Source organism: Protomyctophum bolini (genome assembly GCF_963924005.1).
Source record: "Protomyctophum bolini genome assembly, chromosome: 15".
Lineage (NCBI taxonomy): Eukaryota > Metazoa > Chordata > Actinopteri > Myctophiformes > Myctophidae > Protomyctophum > Protomyctophum bolini.
In genome coordinates, this window is record NC_137876.1 from 28,324,217 (window position 1) to 28,343,305 (window position 19,089).

Consider the following 19,089-nt stretch of genomic DNA (forward strand, 5'->3'; position numbering starts at 1 on the left):
CTGTCTACGTTTTGGCCCAGTTGTTAACTTGTTACACTAACGCAGGTTGCAGTGTTAAAAAACTATTTCCTCAGGACAATCGAACACAAATTGTAACATCAACTCAACGAGCATCTGGGTGACACTTCTTTGCGTGTGAAAAAGGAGTGAGTTTATTTTAATGTGCCAGTGATGGCACTAGCAGTGGTGGTAAACGTTTCTCACTTCTGTAGAGCACCGCGGCTGCCACGGAGTCAATCAAACCACCATATTGTTCAAAAGATTTTAAAGGCTTTATGGATGACTGGGGAGGGGGGTCAAAACAAATGCTGATCTGTGATAAACAGTGGGAGCTGATAACAGTGTGCAGACTCTATTTTTATTTCCATGGATGACGTGCCCTCTAAATATGGAGAGGACTGCAGTCTTAAAGTACCATACCACTGTCATTACATGTTATTGTCTAACACTATTCACAGCTTTGGCCATATATTGTACATAAATATAGATCAGTAATTATTATTAATTAATTAATGGCTTTTCTTTTTGGTGCGTATGCTTTTACCTTTTTTTTTTCCGTATACAGTGTACAGTCAGTGTGTACATAAATTCCTATTCTTTCTTTTCTACTGTCTGTGTCTCAGGTATTGTGAGTGCAGTGGTGTGGACGGGGCTGACAGACTCCCAGAAACACCCTGTCATGCAACATCTTCAACAGCTGATTCGCTCCTCCAATCCCATTGCTGCCTTCATCCTGGCAGAGAAAGGAGCTGTCACCAGGTTATTTTTCTTTCTTTTCTTCACAAGTTAATACCCTATTATTGCAACCGTAAGTCGCAGTTTACTATGAAAACCTCCATTTCCCGTTAGTTGGCCGGGCGGTTGGTCACGCCCCCATATATGGTCACGCCTCGTGACATCACGCCTCGTGATACGTCACAGCCTCCATATATGGCTGTCTCCATATATGAAGATCACGACACTGACCCTGGATAGCCATACATGGAGAAGACTGGATCATCACCTAGATCTGCATATATGGAGCCGGCCAGCAACTCTACATCTGACCTCAAACCCTTAGATCTCCATATATGGAGCTGACCTGTTCTTTTTTTTTTACTTGTTTATTGCCATTATTAGGTCATTTACAGGAATTTTGTTTCATATTATAAAACATGTTAATTTTCTCTCGGTTAATCTTTTTTAAGTGTAAAAGCAAAATAAGTGACATTACACTCTGAAGAAGCATACATGCACAGGCACACATCTACATACGTTTGACCTGTTCTGACATTCCATATGTTGATCGTACCCCACCCATCCTTCCTCTTTGATGTCTCCCTTTTGACTGATACCTGACCATTCGAACTCTAGCCGGGCCTGCCCCAAAGTTATTAGTGCAGCCGCGCCCGGCACCCGGCGAAAACTAGAGTTCTCAACAGGCCCGAAAATCAAGGCCCGGCCCTACCTGGGCCCTCATCAAACCCTGTACACTCAAGACACTGCCCCGACTGCCACCCTTAGATCTCCATATATGGAGCAGACCCATTCTGACATTCTATGTTGATCTGACATCATCAAACCCTGTACACTCAAGACACTGCCCCGACTGCCACCCTTAGATCTCCATATATGGAGCAGACCCATTCTGACATTCTATGTTGATCTGACATCATCAAACCCTGTACACTCAAGACACGCTCCATATATGGCCATTACATAATTCATTCCCTATGTTGATCTGACCCCCCCCCCCATGCCAAAGCGCCAGCACTCGCACAGTAGTCTGCCAGTGCCGTCACCCAGGCGGATGCGCGCGCGTGACCTCAGGGCGTCTTACTGGTTATAGTATATGGTGTTGTAGCAAACATTTTTGCTTATAATGATAATATGCCCAACATAGGGATGCCAGTATTCTGAAGTCTGACTGTGGGGTTTTTAGATTCTTTTTTTGTCAATGAAACAAGAGATTGTGATTTCAGATACATTGGATCCATTGGTACGGAAAGTGCTCTTTCCTGAAAAGTAAAGGGTTTTGGACAAACAAGGTTTGCGCCCGACAGTGGCGTTATATTAAAGTCCCTTCTTGTTGTGTATTTTTTCATTAGGAATGAAGACGTGAAGCAGATCTTATCAGACAGCAGCTTCAATGAGCCTCAGATGCTGAGAGCGCGTTACCTCCTCTACCCGGGATGGTAAGAGACTCCGCGTCATGTTTTCTCATACCCCGGAGGGACGCTGACTGACAGCAGATTCTATTTCACAGCAATGCTATACTTCAAAGTCACATAGCTACACACATTGATACTTAGCCTCCACTCTGTAGAACTGAGCAGTTGCCGTGCAACATGCAACATTTGGGAGATAAAAGATAAAAGCTGTGCTCGAGGGCAAGTTGTTGAGGGAGAGAGAGAGAGAGAGAGAATGGTACTCCTTACTGTACTGTACATACAGGCCAGTATTTGTACTTCTTAGGAGCCACAAGTGTTGTTGTTCTGATGGAGCCTCACTAACAAAGAATTACTTGGAACTGCCCCCCCCCCCCATCTATCCATCTAACCCCTCATCAGAGTTCACACTATAACCTTTTGGCCACCAGTGGACAGATCATGATCTGTGTTTATCTCTTGGCTCAGCATGCGTCACACTCCCACCACCACCACCACCACCACCATGCATCTCCATTCCCATTCCTCTGGTTTAATTTATGTGGAGCTACAGTGGTCGGAGAAGGGATGGTATTGGTTCCTGATTGCTGTAAAGCCCCACAGGGCATCTTCTGTTCTATCACCAGCTGCCTCCCAGACATGCAGTAACAAGCTGTTGGCTGTGCAGTTGCCATGTACACACAGAGAGAGAGAGCGGGCCCAGACCCTCCCTCCTTGCCTCTGGAGTAAATCTATCCACACCCCATGCCTCAGTGGTCCGCCTAATTTGAAGCACTGCTAAAAAGGCTCTGCCCTGATCATATACGCCTGGTTTCTGGCCTCAGCCGCTATGATTTGATCGTTTTCAGCTGCAGTGCTGTTGATTCTTTTGATGAGCGTGCGTGCGTGCGTGAGAGAGTGGTTGTGACCCATACATGCTCAGACCTTATTATCCACTAGCCATGGTGACTGTTGAACTGACCAGTTTGCCAGCCAGCTTTTAACATACCGTACATGCAACAAAACCCACTCTGCCGCCCTTCCCAAATGATACAAGGATGCCAAAGTAATCAAGCTCAACCTGCCAGGCAGTTCTAAACCAACCCCAGCAGCATTTGGCTGCTGGCCTGTGTTAATGCCCCTCGCTGTCAGTACCATGTGTGTGTGTGTGTGTGTGTGTGTGTGTGTGTGTGTGTGTGTGTGTGTGTGTGTGTGTGTGTGTGTGTGTGTGTGTGTGTGTTGTGTTTCAGGTGCAAGGGTACTTTCTCCTGTGGCTCAGGGTCACTTGTCCTCGGCCAGCACTTTGTGACGTTCAGCCGCCCCCTAGAGAGGCCCCTGTTTGTCACCCGCTTCAAAGGTGAGATGGAAAAATAGCCCCCCCACTACCACATACGTGCTTGCGCGCACACACGCGTGCAAGCCCATACACTCTCAAACATGCACATTGATGCACAAAATCCTGTTCACCACACACAGACCCCCACACTTGACAGAACAGAAGCCAAGATATGATCTGGCAGGGTGTGACAAATGATTACATAAGCTTCATCTCTCTTCCAAATATGGAGAGGATTGTGGTCGGAAACTAATTGTCAGCGGTTGGTGTTAAAAGACTGGGTCACACTGGGTCACTTTGGGATTACGTTACCCTGTTTACGTAAACACAGTTTAAATTAAGGATTTGAAAACTAAACCATGTGATCTTATTGCTACCGTATTTCTGTACTTGTACCTGTCCTTTCTACCCTAGCGCTGAAGTCATCACTGAGGACCAACCCGTTCAGAGGAAACATGTACAACATCTGGGGGAAAGTCAGGTTTTCTGGTAGGAGTTATGCTTCTTTATAATTATTGACGTACTACGGATTTTACACATTTACTGAATGATAACCTATTAACATAAATAATTACCCTGTTAGGTCAACAGGTCTTCAAGTTCAAGTGTGTGTGTTAAGACTTTAACGTGATGTGTTTTTTTCACTGGTAAATATTTGACCTTCATTTGCATTTCCCAGTTATTTTGGGAATGATTAGAGAATGGCTTGCCCTCGAGGCAAGCAAGAAGCGACTGACGGTAGGAACTTTGCTTGAGTGCTTTGCTCTGACATCATCATTGTTTTCAGTCTAGTGTTTAGCCTTTAGCTTCACCAGTCTTGATGTTTCACTCCCTGTTGATTTGACATTCATGTGTATATAGACTATAGTCTACTCTATAGACTATAGTCTATAGTAGCACTGTTGCATGAGCTGTGTAGAGAGGTGTGCATTATGATTGAGGACAGTTGTGCAAGAGAGGTATGCGTTATGCAAGAGAAGTATGCGTTGTGCAGAGAAGTATGCGTTGTGCAGAGAAGTATGCAAAGAAGTATGCGTTGTGCAGAGAAGTATGCAGAGAAGTATGCGTTGTGCAGAGAAGTATGCGTTGTGCAGAGAAGTATGCAGAGAAGTATGCGTTGTGCAGAGAAGTATGCGTTGTGCAGAGAAGTATGCGTTGTGCAAGAGAAGTATGCAGAGAAGTATGCGTTATGCAGAGAAGTATGCGTTGTGCAAGAGAAGTATGCGTTGTGCAGAGAAGTATGCGTTGTGCAGAGAAGAATGCGTTGTGCAGAGAAGTATGCGTTGTGCAGAGAAGTATGCGTTGTGCAGAGAAGAATGCGTTGTGCAGAGAAGTATGCGTTGTGCAGAGAAGAATGCGTTGTGCAGAGAAGTATGCGTTGTGCAGAGAAGAATGCGTTGTGCAGAGAAGTATGCGTTGTGCAGAGAAGAATGCGTTGTGCAGAGAAGTATGCGTTGTGCAGAGAAGTATGAGGCGAGTGATTCTGATTGGTTGAGTTTGTACATTCCCTTAGTGTCTAGTGGATTTCAGTTGTTTTTAGCATTTTATTTACATCAGCTCCTTCTGTTTTAGTTCTTCTGTTTATTTAGCACTGGTTTCCTGTGCGTATGTTAATCACATTGATTTGGGATGCATTTGGCACATGCCTTATGTTGTTTTGTGACACACTTCACATCAGTGCTGTGGCCATTTTTGGGACAGGGGGATTCCGTAGATATTTGAGCATTAACACTGCACCTCAGCATGCCCTTCTTTCCATACAAAGCCGCCATTAGTAAAGTAAGCATTCTACGCAGCGTAGAGAGACTCTACATGCATCAAACATGATTGTGATGCCTTCCTTCCGTCTCTGGACACTCCAGACTCAGAAAGGATGATGGAGGTGAGTTACAACACGATGAGCGGAACCCTGAACATGGTCCCGGAGCATGGCACCAACGTCCCGGAGCATGGCACCAACGTCCCGGAGGATGGCACCAACGTCCCGGAGGATGGCACCAACGTCCCGGAGGATGGCACCAACGTCCCGGCCCACAGTCCCCACGAGGCCACCACTCCCTGCTTCCTGGTGTTTGGCGGTGTAGGACTCACCCAGAATGGACTGAAGGACTGGCTCAGACTGTGTGTGAAGCAGGTAAATGGACATACAGTCAAGTCAAGTTACCGCAGAAGGGTTTTCTGTGCACTACAGATGCACAGTAGGCTTTCAACTGATCCCCATCCCTAAGCGTTCCTATACAGTAAACGGCCAGGACACAAAACATCTAGTGACACCTAGGCAAATCTTAATAATGTATTCTTTGATCACAGTGCTGTTTTGTGTTTGGTGCTTACAGAGGGAATCCAAGAAGCCTAAGAAGGCTAAACACACTCTCTCAACACAGGAAATCAACCATATTCACGTGAGTTCTCTCTTGTCATGACACACTGACACAGTAGTGTGATAGTAAAGTTCAGTTCTAGTAAGAGACCACACTTGGGAGACATCACGCAAAACCACACAGAGGCAAGACATCCAAAGTCAATGTTCTTTTATTAAACTAAATAGAGCAATAGAGTGGTTAGCACCTGTCCAATTCACTTGTCCAATTGGGAGTCATCAATGCTGAACTGCTGATACTGCCACTATAGACTGGCTTCCAAAGCAGTAAGCAGTGAACACTACAACTCAAAATTAAATAATGAAGAAAATCATGCATGTATACACAAAATCAAGACCAAAAACTACAGTTTTCTTTTAGTCATTCAGCACTGATAGCCTAACAACACCCTGGTGCCAGTGGTGCAGGTGCACCAAGAAACACAATGGGACGAAGAGAAAGACGCTTTGTTTTGCACTTGTTGCACATCTTGCTTAATTGAAATGCTCATTGTTTTTGTTTTGTTTTTTATGCTTACTTTGGATAAATATTCATTGTGTTTCTTTCTGCTCAGGTGACCAGACACCTGGAGCCTCTCCCACAAGGCTACTTCTATAATGGCTACCAGTACGTTGACATCTTTGGAAAGAAATGTCACTACCATCCCTGTATCCTCTTCAGATTTAATACAGTCATGAAAAGAAAGGTGTTTTCCGGGGTTGAAACCTTTTTATTTTTTAAATGTCATGGGCATGAGTCAGAATGCTATTTTTGTTTCATCTAAGCACGCAGTCCATTAATGTCGGATTTGATGGCCATTGAAAGGTCATGGGGATTTGATTGGCAAGCGTTAAAGAAGACCAATAATGGCTTCAGTTATCACAGAGGCTTCAAATTCCTGGATGTGTATTTTGCGGTGTATTGCTGTTTTAATACACTTTGTTGTTCACCTTACATCACTACTGCTACAGACATGGATAACTTCATCAGAGAGTACCTCGCTGAGGCCAACAAGGAGATTGAGTTGTTCAACCACCAGCTGGACCTGCAGAGCCAACCAGACCTGTTTGATCCATGAGTCCCAGTCCGTACTGTATGTGCTCTCCATCCATCTGTCTGTCTTACGTCTTAACTTAAGGGAACCACTGTGGCAGTGTTGGGAGGGTGGGAGGGGTTACTGCCATTCTACAATACAGTGACTGGAGAAAAGGGTCACTTGAAATCCATCCACTTTCTAGGACCAGAAAAATGTTGCATGATCGTGATGTAACATCTTGTTTCTGCACCTACCACTGGCACGTCCGCTAGCTAATTGGCCGCCGGAAAAGCGCTGTAGCTGCTCGACCAATGTGATTGCGAGTACGATTAGGTGACATGTTGATCAAAAGATGAGCGCTCCTCACCTGACTGCCATAAAAGTTCAGTTATAAAGTAGATCTCAAACATGCTGTTTGTAAAGTGGTCTGATCCGGCTGCCTAGCCTCACATTTACAGGGAATTTCCTGCCCCCCCCACCCTCTCTCTACATACAGTCTGTGCATTTCTGTTTATCATAGCCGTCCAATTAAGGCCTCTATTTCTGTCCGGGCGTGGGCAGCCGTGTGATTCTGGTAGGCTTCTCCCTGGTGGGGTTTCTCAAGAAGCGCTCCCGGTTCTGTTGTCACCCAATCCATGGCCCACCTGTTAGCTTGTCTGTGTGCCACTCCGAGGCAGAGCGAGCACTTGGCCACGGAGCTGTAAATATTGGCCGACTCTGTTGGCCCGAGCGCAGGCTTGATGAATGATGCCATCAATCACACAGAGATACAGCCAGCCCCTCGCGCTTTATTTTAAGTCTAAAGTCTAAAGTGAATCTAACGACTCAGTGCAATAAAGCAGGACTTCATCTCCCCCTCAGGGAAGAGCTGCCGTTTTCATGCAGTGAGTGGAGGCAGTCTTGTACAGAATCAAGCGTGAGACATGTTGACTCACAGGGAACCTGTAAAGCACATTATTGTCTCCCATCATTCCAATTGTCTATAACTGCCTTCCAAAATGTGCAGGCCCTGGGTAGACAACCTGCCTCGTTTTCAATGCTACACATTCCTGACTGTACCAAGGGCTGAGTTTGTTTTTAGTGCCCTGAACATTCGGCCCAAATAGCAGATCTACAAGCTCACAATACGCCACAGCGTTGTGAGCATGTAGTTCGGCTATTTTTTTAGATGAAGATATATTTAGTCTCGTGCAAAAATAAGAGGGTGCCCATTATAGAGCCCTGGGGGACTCCGGTCAACTAAGTCTGGGGTTTAAGTGGTTATAATGTTTCCATTTTTAGCTTAAAATCTAATCTTCCGAGAGCGGCTGCAATAAGCTCTTAGCAACAGCAGGAATCATGACCATCACCTCCAGCTTGCATTGCTGCTACACACTAAACAAGTCCATGTTAATATATCCAATGAAATTACTGTGTAGGTAGAAAGAGAGTCAGACACAGTTACTAATGCCAATTTACTGGGCTCAGGTGTGGATCTCTCATCTCACGGTTAAGCACCATGTGATGTTAATACATTGATCTGTTTTCCTTTGAACATTCCTAATTTGTGCGACAGTGGTTTTTATCGGGTTTGGGGAAAGGATTTGGGAATAGTGGCGACTGAACACAAAATATGGTTGGTCCATTCCTGGCTACGTTAACGGTGGACAACACTATGGTCCAGGGCATTGGAGGAAATAAGGGGTCAGGTTATTAGAGGAAAGGTTAAGGTAAGACTTTGTGTTAGTGTTGTGAAGTTGTGGAGAATAAGACTTAACGTCTCTTCTCAGATAGATAGAGTAGATATGCCCCTGTGTGCTCTTTGTCCCTGATTATCAGTAGAGTCAGTCACACCACACAGTAAGCTTGGATTCTTACTGTCTATGCATGTCTTCCTCTTATCCATAGGGTTCCTACACACAAGTGTTAACAGATAATGTACGTAAAACCAAAATGTATGGGGGAAAGTATTGTTTATCTCTCATACATACATTATACTATACATTTAACCTACTATCATTTGACAAATGTTGGTACTGGTTATGGTTGATGTAAAAACCAACTACAAAACAACAGTATCCTCAGATGCACATTGATATGGTCCAGTTGGTCTTTTTGGAATTTGGTCATGTGACCCAGTTACATAATGGTATATGTCGTACAGTAATCAGATTATTTCAGATCTGTGTCAATTTGACATGTGTAGGAACCCTGTCCTCATCCAATAGTCTTAATGGCTGTTATCCACTCATAGGGGTCAGCAGTGTGATCATTAACATAGGGCAGTAGATACATTAAAATGGCATTGACTTTGCCTTCAGTGAACTGATCGTGTTAAAGGCAAAGTTGAGCACATGAGGAAATGCGTATATGATTTTGCTGCTACTATAATAGTACTGTTTATTATATTGGCCTTTTGTAGACATGCCAAAAAAAAGACAAAATGGCTTAGTACTCACTTCTGAGTGCCCAAAGATTTGAATCGGGTCAGCTGAGAAAGTAAGGAAAAGAATAGGAGTCCATACTAAAGCTAGTATAGATACACAGAGAGGCAGGGGTAAGTGGGGAGGAAATGTCAACGGGTGTACAGTGTACACTTCTCTGCCATCTCAACTGAGTCTTTCTAGCTTGTTGAAACAAATCTGGCCCACATATGTGGCTGTCTCCAAATTTGACACACAGTAGAATGGTAATTAAGACCTTACAGCTTTCCAATGCTTTCAGACATAAAGATCATTTAGTATACCAGCTATTGTTGTATCCTGCAAGTGTATATTGTTGTATCCTGCAAGTGTATCTCTAAGCGTTTCAGCCATTCTGAAACCTTAACATGCAGCCACTGCTGGCCCCTTCTATCCTAGCAGTAGAGCCTATGCTGGTCCAACTAAGACATACCGTCCAATGCTAGATGTCCCACAGTCTTTAAAAAAATAACAGTGCATAGAAACTAGCAACTAACATAGCAATGAAGTATGCCTGTAATATGTATTATCCTGGCATGTAATATCCAGCATAAAAAGAAAGAGGTTACTGGAGTGGAAACGCTTCACCTTCAAACTCATTGCCCTTTTTTCGAAATGATTGGAAAATATAATCGACACGTGTGTTGATTTACACACGCTGTGAGCTTGTAGATGTGCTACAAAAAGAAAATTGAACGATTTTTGGCTATAATGACATGCCCAAAGGGTTAAGGTGGTTAACCTCTCTCACACACAATCCTCCTTCACTCTATAGCAGAAGTGCAATTGTATGTATCTTGTGCTCTTTTATATAGATAGTGTTCATGACTTACAGTATCCTCTTAGAACTCTTTAAGGACTCACTGAATCTACAAATATGCTGCTAAATTCCCGTCTCTCGGTATGTTGGGTTCTGTGCTGTTGTAGACTTGAGTTTTGAGTGCCTTTTAAGGCCACAGTACATGAAGGAGACTTAAAGTGAATATGTTCTTTCCCAAAAAAAGAATCTGGAGATGCTGCAGCATATTAATATTGATTCATTTACTAATTAAATGAATATGAGGTATTTTACCACTATCTCTGTGTGTATCTCAGTGACATGTACTGTCACTAAATGACTGCACAAGCCCAAACATATTAAACCAACCTGTGGTGCTTTTAAAATGCTAGCAGCCTCTGTGGATAAAATTACACATTCCTTTTGTTTTCACCAAAATATCTAGAAGCTTTGGAGAAAAGTTCTTCACTGTCGGGTGTTTCGAGGAACAGTTGCTCTCGTTCTGCTGTTACGTAATCCCACAGAGACCAGTCTCTACTGATGGTACCATATCTATGGGACAGAGACCAGTCTCTACTGACAGTCAAATAGCTGTTGGTACCATATCTATGGGACAGAGACCAGTCTCTACTGACAGTCAAATAGCTGATGGTACCATATCTATGGGACAAAGACCAGTCTCTACTGACTGTCAAATAGCTGATGGTACCATATCTATGGGACAAAGACCAGTCTCTACTGACTGTCAAATAGCTGATGGTACCATATCTATGGGACAAAGACCAGTCTCTACTGACTGTCAAATAGCTGATGGTACCATATCTATGGGACAAAGACCAGTCTCTACTGACTGTCAAATAGCTGATGGTACCATATCTATGGGACAAAGACCAGTCTCTACTGACTGTCAAATAGCTGATGGTACCATAATGGGACCTATTCTACATGTTGCAGTATGGAACTGATCCATAGGTTCATATAAAGCAGTCCTTAAAGGCTCAGGAAGGTCATGTGAGGTGTTTGTGATATTCAGCTCTAACATTATAGCTGCACACACCAGTACTGTATATGTTACTACAGTACTACACCAGTACTGTATATGCTACTACAGTACTACACCAGTACTGTATATGTTACTACAGTACTACACCGGTACTGTATATGCTACTACAGTACTACACCGGTACTGTATATGTTACTACAGTACTACTTACTACTGCAGCTACACTATGTTGCATGTGTTCAGATTTCATGTGAAGATGATAACATGTACTGTATATATATATTCTGAGATTTGCCTTTCACCAAACTGGTACAACAGAAAGAAAATAATTAACTATATTTTACATATCTGGTAAAAGAATTTGAGAATTTACCTCGATACGACACATAATATTTTTGTAACGACTGTGAATCGAGCATATGAAATGCAGAAGAATCAAATCTTCACTCTTTCTCGCACAAAATATAATGAAGCAAAAAGCTTTTTTTATTTTATTTTATTTTTTAAGAATCAAGAAATAAGAGAATCGAATTGGTTCCGAGACGTAGTCAGGTTTCTCTGATCCAGCAGTGCCTTGGCCACGGCTAAGAAAAGCAGAAATACCTACAGAGAAACTGCGTTCAAAGCTTGTTCGTGTCGCCGTGGTTTTAGCCACCCGACAAGAAATCCTTAACAGTGTTGGTGAAAGGAACCCACAGAATCGTTGTCTTTAAAAGCAATGTGTTCTACTACAGCCAGAGAGAAAAGTAGGCTAGGTTAAATCGGGAGGACCAATGGAGGGCTCAAGATGATTCAGGTAACTTACTTAATAAAGAGACCAAAAGAAACAATGCCAGGAACGGAAGCCATTGTCCTTGTATGACTGGTTTGGGGACTGATGTGAAATAATTATTGAGTTTGTGGCTAAAGTTGGGTGACCCCTACTTATTTTGCACATGGGGGTCCCCAGGGAGCCCTCCATAAGTCAGTCTCTCTCTTGTATCTCCTATTCAGCTCTCTGGCAACACAGACTAAGCACCCTATTGTCTTCATCCCGTATGAAGAATAGTGGTTTTTGTAGCTGAAGTTATAGGACAAAAACAAAGTTTGGTGTTAAATAGATTTTGTACGTGGGGGAGAAAAAGGGTGAAGTTCTCATATATGGGAGATTTTGTTTTTGTTTATTTCCATTTTTGAAAATTGGCTCCTGCATTTCACAAGGGTCAGAAAATTTGGAATGTATGCACTTTTTGATGAAATGAATATTTTTCATTCTGTTTCTATGCTTGTAAAAGGAGTAGTGGAGGGATGCCTAAAGATTAGTTTTTTTTTAACCAACCAAATACAGGCCTCAGGCTACCCTTGATACTAAGTGTTTGGGCCCATTCCGTCATGAAGAGGTTATAAGGGAAACGCAAGCTACTCTCACCCCAATAGACCTCACAGACAGTGAGATTTAATTTACTCAGGTACAAGTTATATTCCCATGACTGAGATGGCAAATTCACTCTATCAAACTCAAAATGTTGTAGCAGAAGATGTGGGGAGGGAAGGTGGGTAGGGTCAATTGGCTGTATAAAAGTTGACCACACAGTATAATACAGAAAAAAGGGATATTATTTTAATTCAGAGCTGCATCGATTCATGTCGGCAGGTGCTTATAATGTCACAATGGAAGAATTTGATCCGGGGAAGAAAAATAAGCAGGAGTTTATTCTCCCCTCTCAGAAACAAAGAGTAAATACGTTGGCTCTCTGTTATGCTAAAAAATAAATGGGAAAAGATTTTTTAAGTGCCAAAAATAACTTACACATTTTGTTTTGAGGGGTGACGTCTACAGACATTGAACGAAATTCAATTGCGTTCTACACGGAACTACTGTAACTTTTGTTTTTTCCTGTGACTGATGCTTTTATAATCTTAAGTGTTGTATTTATTGCACCAATTAATCCATTAAATATTTATATGGTTAATCAGTGTCTGCTAATTTCTCAAATGTTCAGTTTAGATTAGAACTTTAACTTTGAGTCGTTTTGAGGAAAATGTGGAAAAAAGACAAAAATCATGCACACTTTGCTACTCCAAAATGTGTTTACTCAATAACGTTGGGAGGCAGGATTAGTGTGGACTTTGATATCAAAGTCCACAGGCCAATCGCAGCACTTTTATGAACCTAATTATTCCGAAAACCCCAAACCACAGAAAATCCAATGAATGTCAGAAAACCAAAAGGAAAATAATAATACATTTTTGGATGTCATGAGACCTTTAAAAATAGAAACGCATATAATACGACATAATACGACATAATAGTCCATACATGGATATACATCCGATTCCATCAAAGATTGGTCTCCAGTTTTTAGTTGTTCCTGGATGTTGGAGAAATTATATCCGACAAAGCATTGGGGTAACTAATTTGCCTATTCAGTTTAAGCTCTATGGATCCTTTAATCAACAACATGGAGTCCAGGCTGAAGCATCCTCTCTTAAAGAAATCTGAAGATGTACTTAAACAGCTCAAAGGACTAAATCCATCCAAAACAGGTCATGACAATATATTTCAAGAAGTATTTTCAAGACGCAGCTGAGATCATCACTCCCTGCATACCCCGGATAACAAACATGTCCATCACACAAGGACTCCTGAACCCAGGAGTTCAGGTTGACAAGACTAACTACTCTGTTTAAAAAGAGAAGAACATTTTAAAGCCTGCAACTACTGTCGTCCATTCTATGCGCAGTGTCAAAGGTAATGGAATGGGTTATTTTTATGAACAAATAGCCGCATATATAGCATATCTTAACCTGTAAAACATGCTGTCCGTTTGGGCAAACGTATGCCTTTGGGTTTCAACCATGCAGTGGGTGAGGTCTTATTTGGGAGGAGAACAAGTGGTGGATGTAGTTATCACCTCAACCGCATGGTCATGTGGGGTCCCTCAACCGACTGGCCCTCTTTTCCTTTTTATTAAGACAGCTTGCCTGGTTCTATTGAGCCGGTGACTCGACTCTCCTAGTCTCTCACTATGAGTTGAGTTGAAAAAATATACTTCTATATACTATGCTATAGTGTATATTATATAATATCTGGGCAAAACAGATTTGAAACTCCAGGGTTCAGAGACTAGTGGTAGTCGATGACTGAAGTTACAGCTAAGGAAGAGGTTACTTACTCTATCTGGAGAGAGTATGGCACTAAAAGTTATCTCAAAGTAAATCAAAACGTTTTGTTTCTAGGCAGAGTATCCACATTCATGTGCAGGAGTGCATTGACTTTTCAATGTCATTCCGATTAAGCTTTCATATTCTGGTAAAATAGCATCCCCAAGGTCTTAAAAAAAATATTGCAGACCTCTCAAAATAAATTAGGTTGATCCTTCATCTCAATCCCAGAACTCATCTCCTCCCTGCCCATTTCAGTAGCCTCAGTTGGCTCAGAGTGGAGGAGAGAGTTTCACTTATCAATATGTGTGTAGTCCACAGGATTGTAAACAATGTGGCTGCCAAAGCAATTACGTACTTTTCCAGGGTTAGCGATGTTCTCCATGTACTCCACCAGAGGTACCTCCACAGATATCGCACCAAGTGTTTCATGGTGTGATGATGAAATCATCTCACCCTCAAACACCTCAAATCACACAGAACTTTACATATTTAATCAAAATGCCCTTCTGATGTTGCTGTTCTCACTCAGATTTAGTCATTTAGGTCCATTGTGCCATATAATCCATAAGCAACTCCCATAATGCATGTACTGCATGGGACTAGGGGCGTGGAATTAGCCTATGGTACAAATGAAGAGTGACAAAGACACACAAACGTTGGTATGGTCCTAACAGCAAGTTTACAAAAAGTAATTATATTAGCTAGATACTTTTTGTTTTGTAAATTTTCCTATACACAATAAGTTCTCTAAGGTGTACACACACACACACACACACACACACACACACACACACACACACACACACACACAGCATGAGGAAAGAGCTTACTACATTGTGGGTACAGTACCGTATGTGGTGTGCGACTGAATTCCACACATACTCTTAGCTCATGCCTACAGCATGGCATGTTAATAACCCTGTACAAACCCTCTTACAGCCTATACACAGTCACACATGCACTCTCACGCACGCGCACAGACACACACACACACACACACAGTCCTGACTCTAGTTATATGCATCACGCACGCACGCTCGCACACACAAGAAGATGCATGTACACACAGAGACTTTGTATTTAACCAGTCGACCACACACATACAGTACGCAGAAACATGCACACACACACTCACACACACACACACACACACACACACACACACACAAACACACACATATTCCCTAACACATGAGCATATGTACAACGCCCACAGACAGACTTGTTTATGTTTAGTCTATCGATGCCAATTCCCAGCTCTCCACTTCAGCTGATACTGTGTTGGAAGGGAAGGCACTAAAGCATTTAAATACATCTTGTCTCACTACTGGAAGCAGTAGACTTATGTAGTAACAGTAGTACTAGAACCCCTAGTGGACAGTAACGGAAGAACATTTCCTTGAGTACTTTAGGCTACTTAAAGGACCACTTCACCACTTTTCAACCTATCTTCATATCCTCACTAATAATCATGATAAAATGGCACAATATTTCTCTACCCAGTCTGTGTCTCATATAGGGCTGTGGGCAGTTCAGAAACCCGTCCACCAGTGACATTATCATTAGGCAGATTTTTTATTTATTTTGTATTATCATGAGAACGATGGCTTCCATTTTCTCATCGCAACTTTTCAGGACTAGAAAGCCTGCAGTTTCTATTAACTTGGATTCCCCATCGATGATGTCACATGGTGGACGGGTTTCTGAACTGCCCACAGCCCTGAGACTGAGTAGAAAGAAAATGTGCCATTTTATCATGTTATTACTGAGGACCTATTATATGAATATAGGTTGAAAAGTGGTGAAGTGGTCCTTTAAGTACATTTATTGGCATTTGACTCCATTATAGTTCAGGGTAAATGTACATAATGAATTAACCACTTAAGCCTGTGTGACCTTATAGATTGCCAATTTTCAGTAGTATTTATATATATTTCACTAGAATTCCGTGCGCGCTTCGCGCGCACTCATCCCAGAGCTACTTCGCCACGCACTATGGGAAGAAATAAATGGCGGGAGTTGACTCCACATGTAGTAACGGATGGGTTATTGGAAATGTACCATTGTTTTGTCCTGAATATTTCCACAGCCTAATTACTAAAGGATTGTGACTGTGGGACAGACATACAGTCTGACATAGAATAGGCTACACAGTGAATAAACAATGACCTATATGCCCAGAGTTCTTAAATTAACATAGTTGGATTTTAACAGAAAGACAATGCCATAAATCAGTCAAAGTAAGTGACAGACTCAACAGTAGCACACAGCATGCAAGGCAGCGATGCATGCATGCAAACATGTTTGTCCAGCTGAGATTTAGTGTCTCCATCTCTCTGTGGAAGAGGTTGCACATGACCTGTACGGCCACACTGAGGCGCTCCAACACAAACACAGACACAAAACAACACCACGCTGTTTGTCCAGTTGACCCAAATCAACACCAATACCTAGCCTGTTTGTCCAAAACACACTATCTGCTCGCCATGTTTCTACATCGCCACAACCTAATGTTAGTAACAAATGTAGGGGAGAGCCGCCAAGGTTGTAACGCTTCACGGTTGTAACATGGACGTTATCTCTTGATTGGTCAACGGCACCATGACGCCATCGCGTCAGTATGTGTACAGCAACGTACTCTACGTGCCCAGGAAGTTTGAAGTGTTTACCTTTGTCCTACGGGGAGTTATTGGCGAAAATCTGACTTTTTTTAAAATGCGTATAATTTTACACCTGGAGTATATGTGTGCTCCTTTTTTTTTCTTTGGTGTTGGTGAATAAAAATCCACTTGGATGTCTTCATGCTTATGTTCTTCATTAGTTTGCATCGTGTTTAGACGGAATTCACGTTCATTCTGGTCTGTAAGCAACGGCAAAGAAAACTTGCAAAAGCGGGTCATTTGTAACATGTGTTACAAATGGTCCGCTTCCATTCAATGCCATTATATGTAATATTTACATATTTTACATATTGGCCAATATTATATGTTCTAAAATTGTATTGTATTGTGTAGTGTATTCTAAAATTAGTTTAGGGTTGTATAACATTGTACAACTCAATCAATCAAACGTTTGTTGAATCAATGTATTGCCCCATTGAAAAAAAAGAAATGCCCAAACTGGTACACCCGATACTATTTAATATTTCCCTTATGTTTGATACATTTTCTTATCACATCCATGGTATGAAAACAATGCTAAGGAGTTGCTTCAATGAAATATAATTGCTTTAAGCTGAAAACGATATGTTTAATGGTGTTTTTTAGCGTTGTTACATTTATCATGCATGCCGTTACAATTAATCCGATATGCGCAGCAAATGTAACACTGAAACAGCGTCCACGTTCGGTTTAATAACTCCCGACCTGTTGTGTGTAAGTAGCGTGGTTAAAAGGCCGTGTGTTTCTGTTGTAAACAACTCATGTTAGGTCTGCGCACACTGTATGTTGCTATGGCAACCTGTCATGAAATGCTGCTGACGTTAGCATGTGTGCTATCAGGCAAAAGCTGAGATAGATATGAAACTACTACTGGGGAAAATGTCATACAAAACACAACACCTAATTTCGGAATGTTATTGTGACCTATTGAGCACAAACAGACCATCATGATTTGCTTGCTGGACCTATAATTAATTTATTTGCATTAAATGTCCACTCGCCCATCAAAATGAAAAGCAAGATGGCTGCGACAGATTGTGAGCTCGACGGACAGAACAGAGCTGGTGACGTATGAGGCAGGCAGTGTTGCCAGGTTTGCGAATTGTAAGCGAGTTGTAGTGTATGTAAGTAGCGTGGTTTAAAGGGCTTGTTTGTGGGCTTGTTGGGCTTGTTTCTGTCCCTGTTGGGGCAGCAGTGATTCCGTGTTCCGTGTAGGAAAGCCTCGGGGATGTGGGTGTTTGGGTGTTTGGCCCGAGAATGTGTGTATTAAACAAATGCATTGGCGGCGTGAGTGTGGAAGTGAGGCATTATTAGTGCGAATGCCAAGACTATTCTTTGTGGGCTGGTGCTGAGTGTTAGCGAACGACGGGTTTTGAGGAGATAGGTCAGCAACACTGCGAAGGCCTACGAAGGGTAAGTGTGTGACGTCACTGCCGTGTGAGTGTGTGTGGGTGTAGTGTGTAAGATGGTGTTGTGGGTGTTGCAATAGCGACGTAGCTGTTGTGGCTTTGGGTTTTTCTTCTGAATATGGGTACCACTTCTCTCTTGTAATAAAGGATATTTGTAATTTTGAATACTTTAGTATACATACTTAATACTTAATACTTAAGTACTCCAGTGCTCTTGTAATATTTTATCAGGAGTATCTATACTTTGATTCAAGTTGAGTAATCTTTTTACAGCATGTTCATTATTATATAACAGTTTATTGCCACTTAAAACACTTACACAAACCGCGGGTTTGACTCCCGATCCCGACAGCCTTTACTGCAAGTCACCCCCCATCTCTCTCCCCATTTCCTGTCAGCCTACTGTCTATCCCTCCATAATAAAAATAAAGGCGAAAGCCACAAAGAAAGTAATGATTACATAATAATAGAAAGTCCAGCAATAGATATATTTTAGGTTTTAAACTGACAACTGTAACATCGTGAGTGAGTGAGAGGTCCATTTTGTCCCATGTACACTGTCAGAGGAAAATAGAGAAAACCATATAATGTATAGTGAATATGTAGATTGTGTACACACATACGTGTGTCTGATAAAGTAAAAAACAGACTTCTGTCTGAGACTGCATGTGTAGCCTATTTACTGTATGTGTCTGTATGAAAGAGGGACATTAACAACAGCCTGTGTGTGTGTGTGTGTGTGTGTGTGTGTGTGTGTGTGTGTGTGTGTGTGTGTGTGTGCGTGCGCGCGTCT

General features: G+C 42.2%; 1 protein-coding gene across 2 annotated transcripts in view; it reads left to right on the plus strand.

Annotated features, from left to right (window-relative positions):
* dnaaf9 (dynein axonemal assembly factor 9) overlaps window positions 1–13,018 on the plus strand; it is a 31,241-nt gene extending 18,223 nt beyond the window's left edge. Inside the window, exons 30-38 of one of the 2 annotated variants that reach the window (XM_080784130.1) lie at window positions 624–759; window positions 2,088–2,174; window positions 3,377–3,483; window positions 3,877–3,951; window positions 5,325–5,390; window positions 5,454–5,596; window positions 5,799–5,864; window positions 6,397–6,490; window positions 6,794–13,018. In XM_080784130.1, coding sequence (XP_080640256.1) covers window positions 624–759; window positions 2,088–2,174; window positions 3,377–3,483; window positions 3,877–3,951; window positions 5,325–5,390; window positions 5,454–5,596; window positions 5,799–5,864; window positions 6,397–6,490; window positions 6,794–6,900 — 881 coding nt within the window. In that variant the 3' untranslated portion in view covers window positions 6,901–13,018. Of the gene's footprint in view, window positions 1–623; window positions 760–2,087; window positions 2,175–3,376; window positions 3,484–3,876; window positions 3,952–5,324; window positions 5,597–5,798; window positions 5,865–6,396; window positions 6,491–6,793 lie in introns of both variants that reach the window. The other variant, XM_080784129.1, reaches the window with a different exon arrangement.
* The last annotated feature ends 6,071 nt before the right edge of the window (window positions 13,019–19,089 follow it).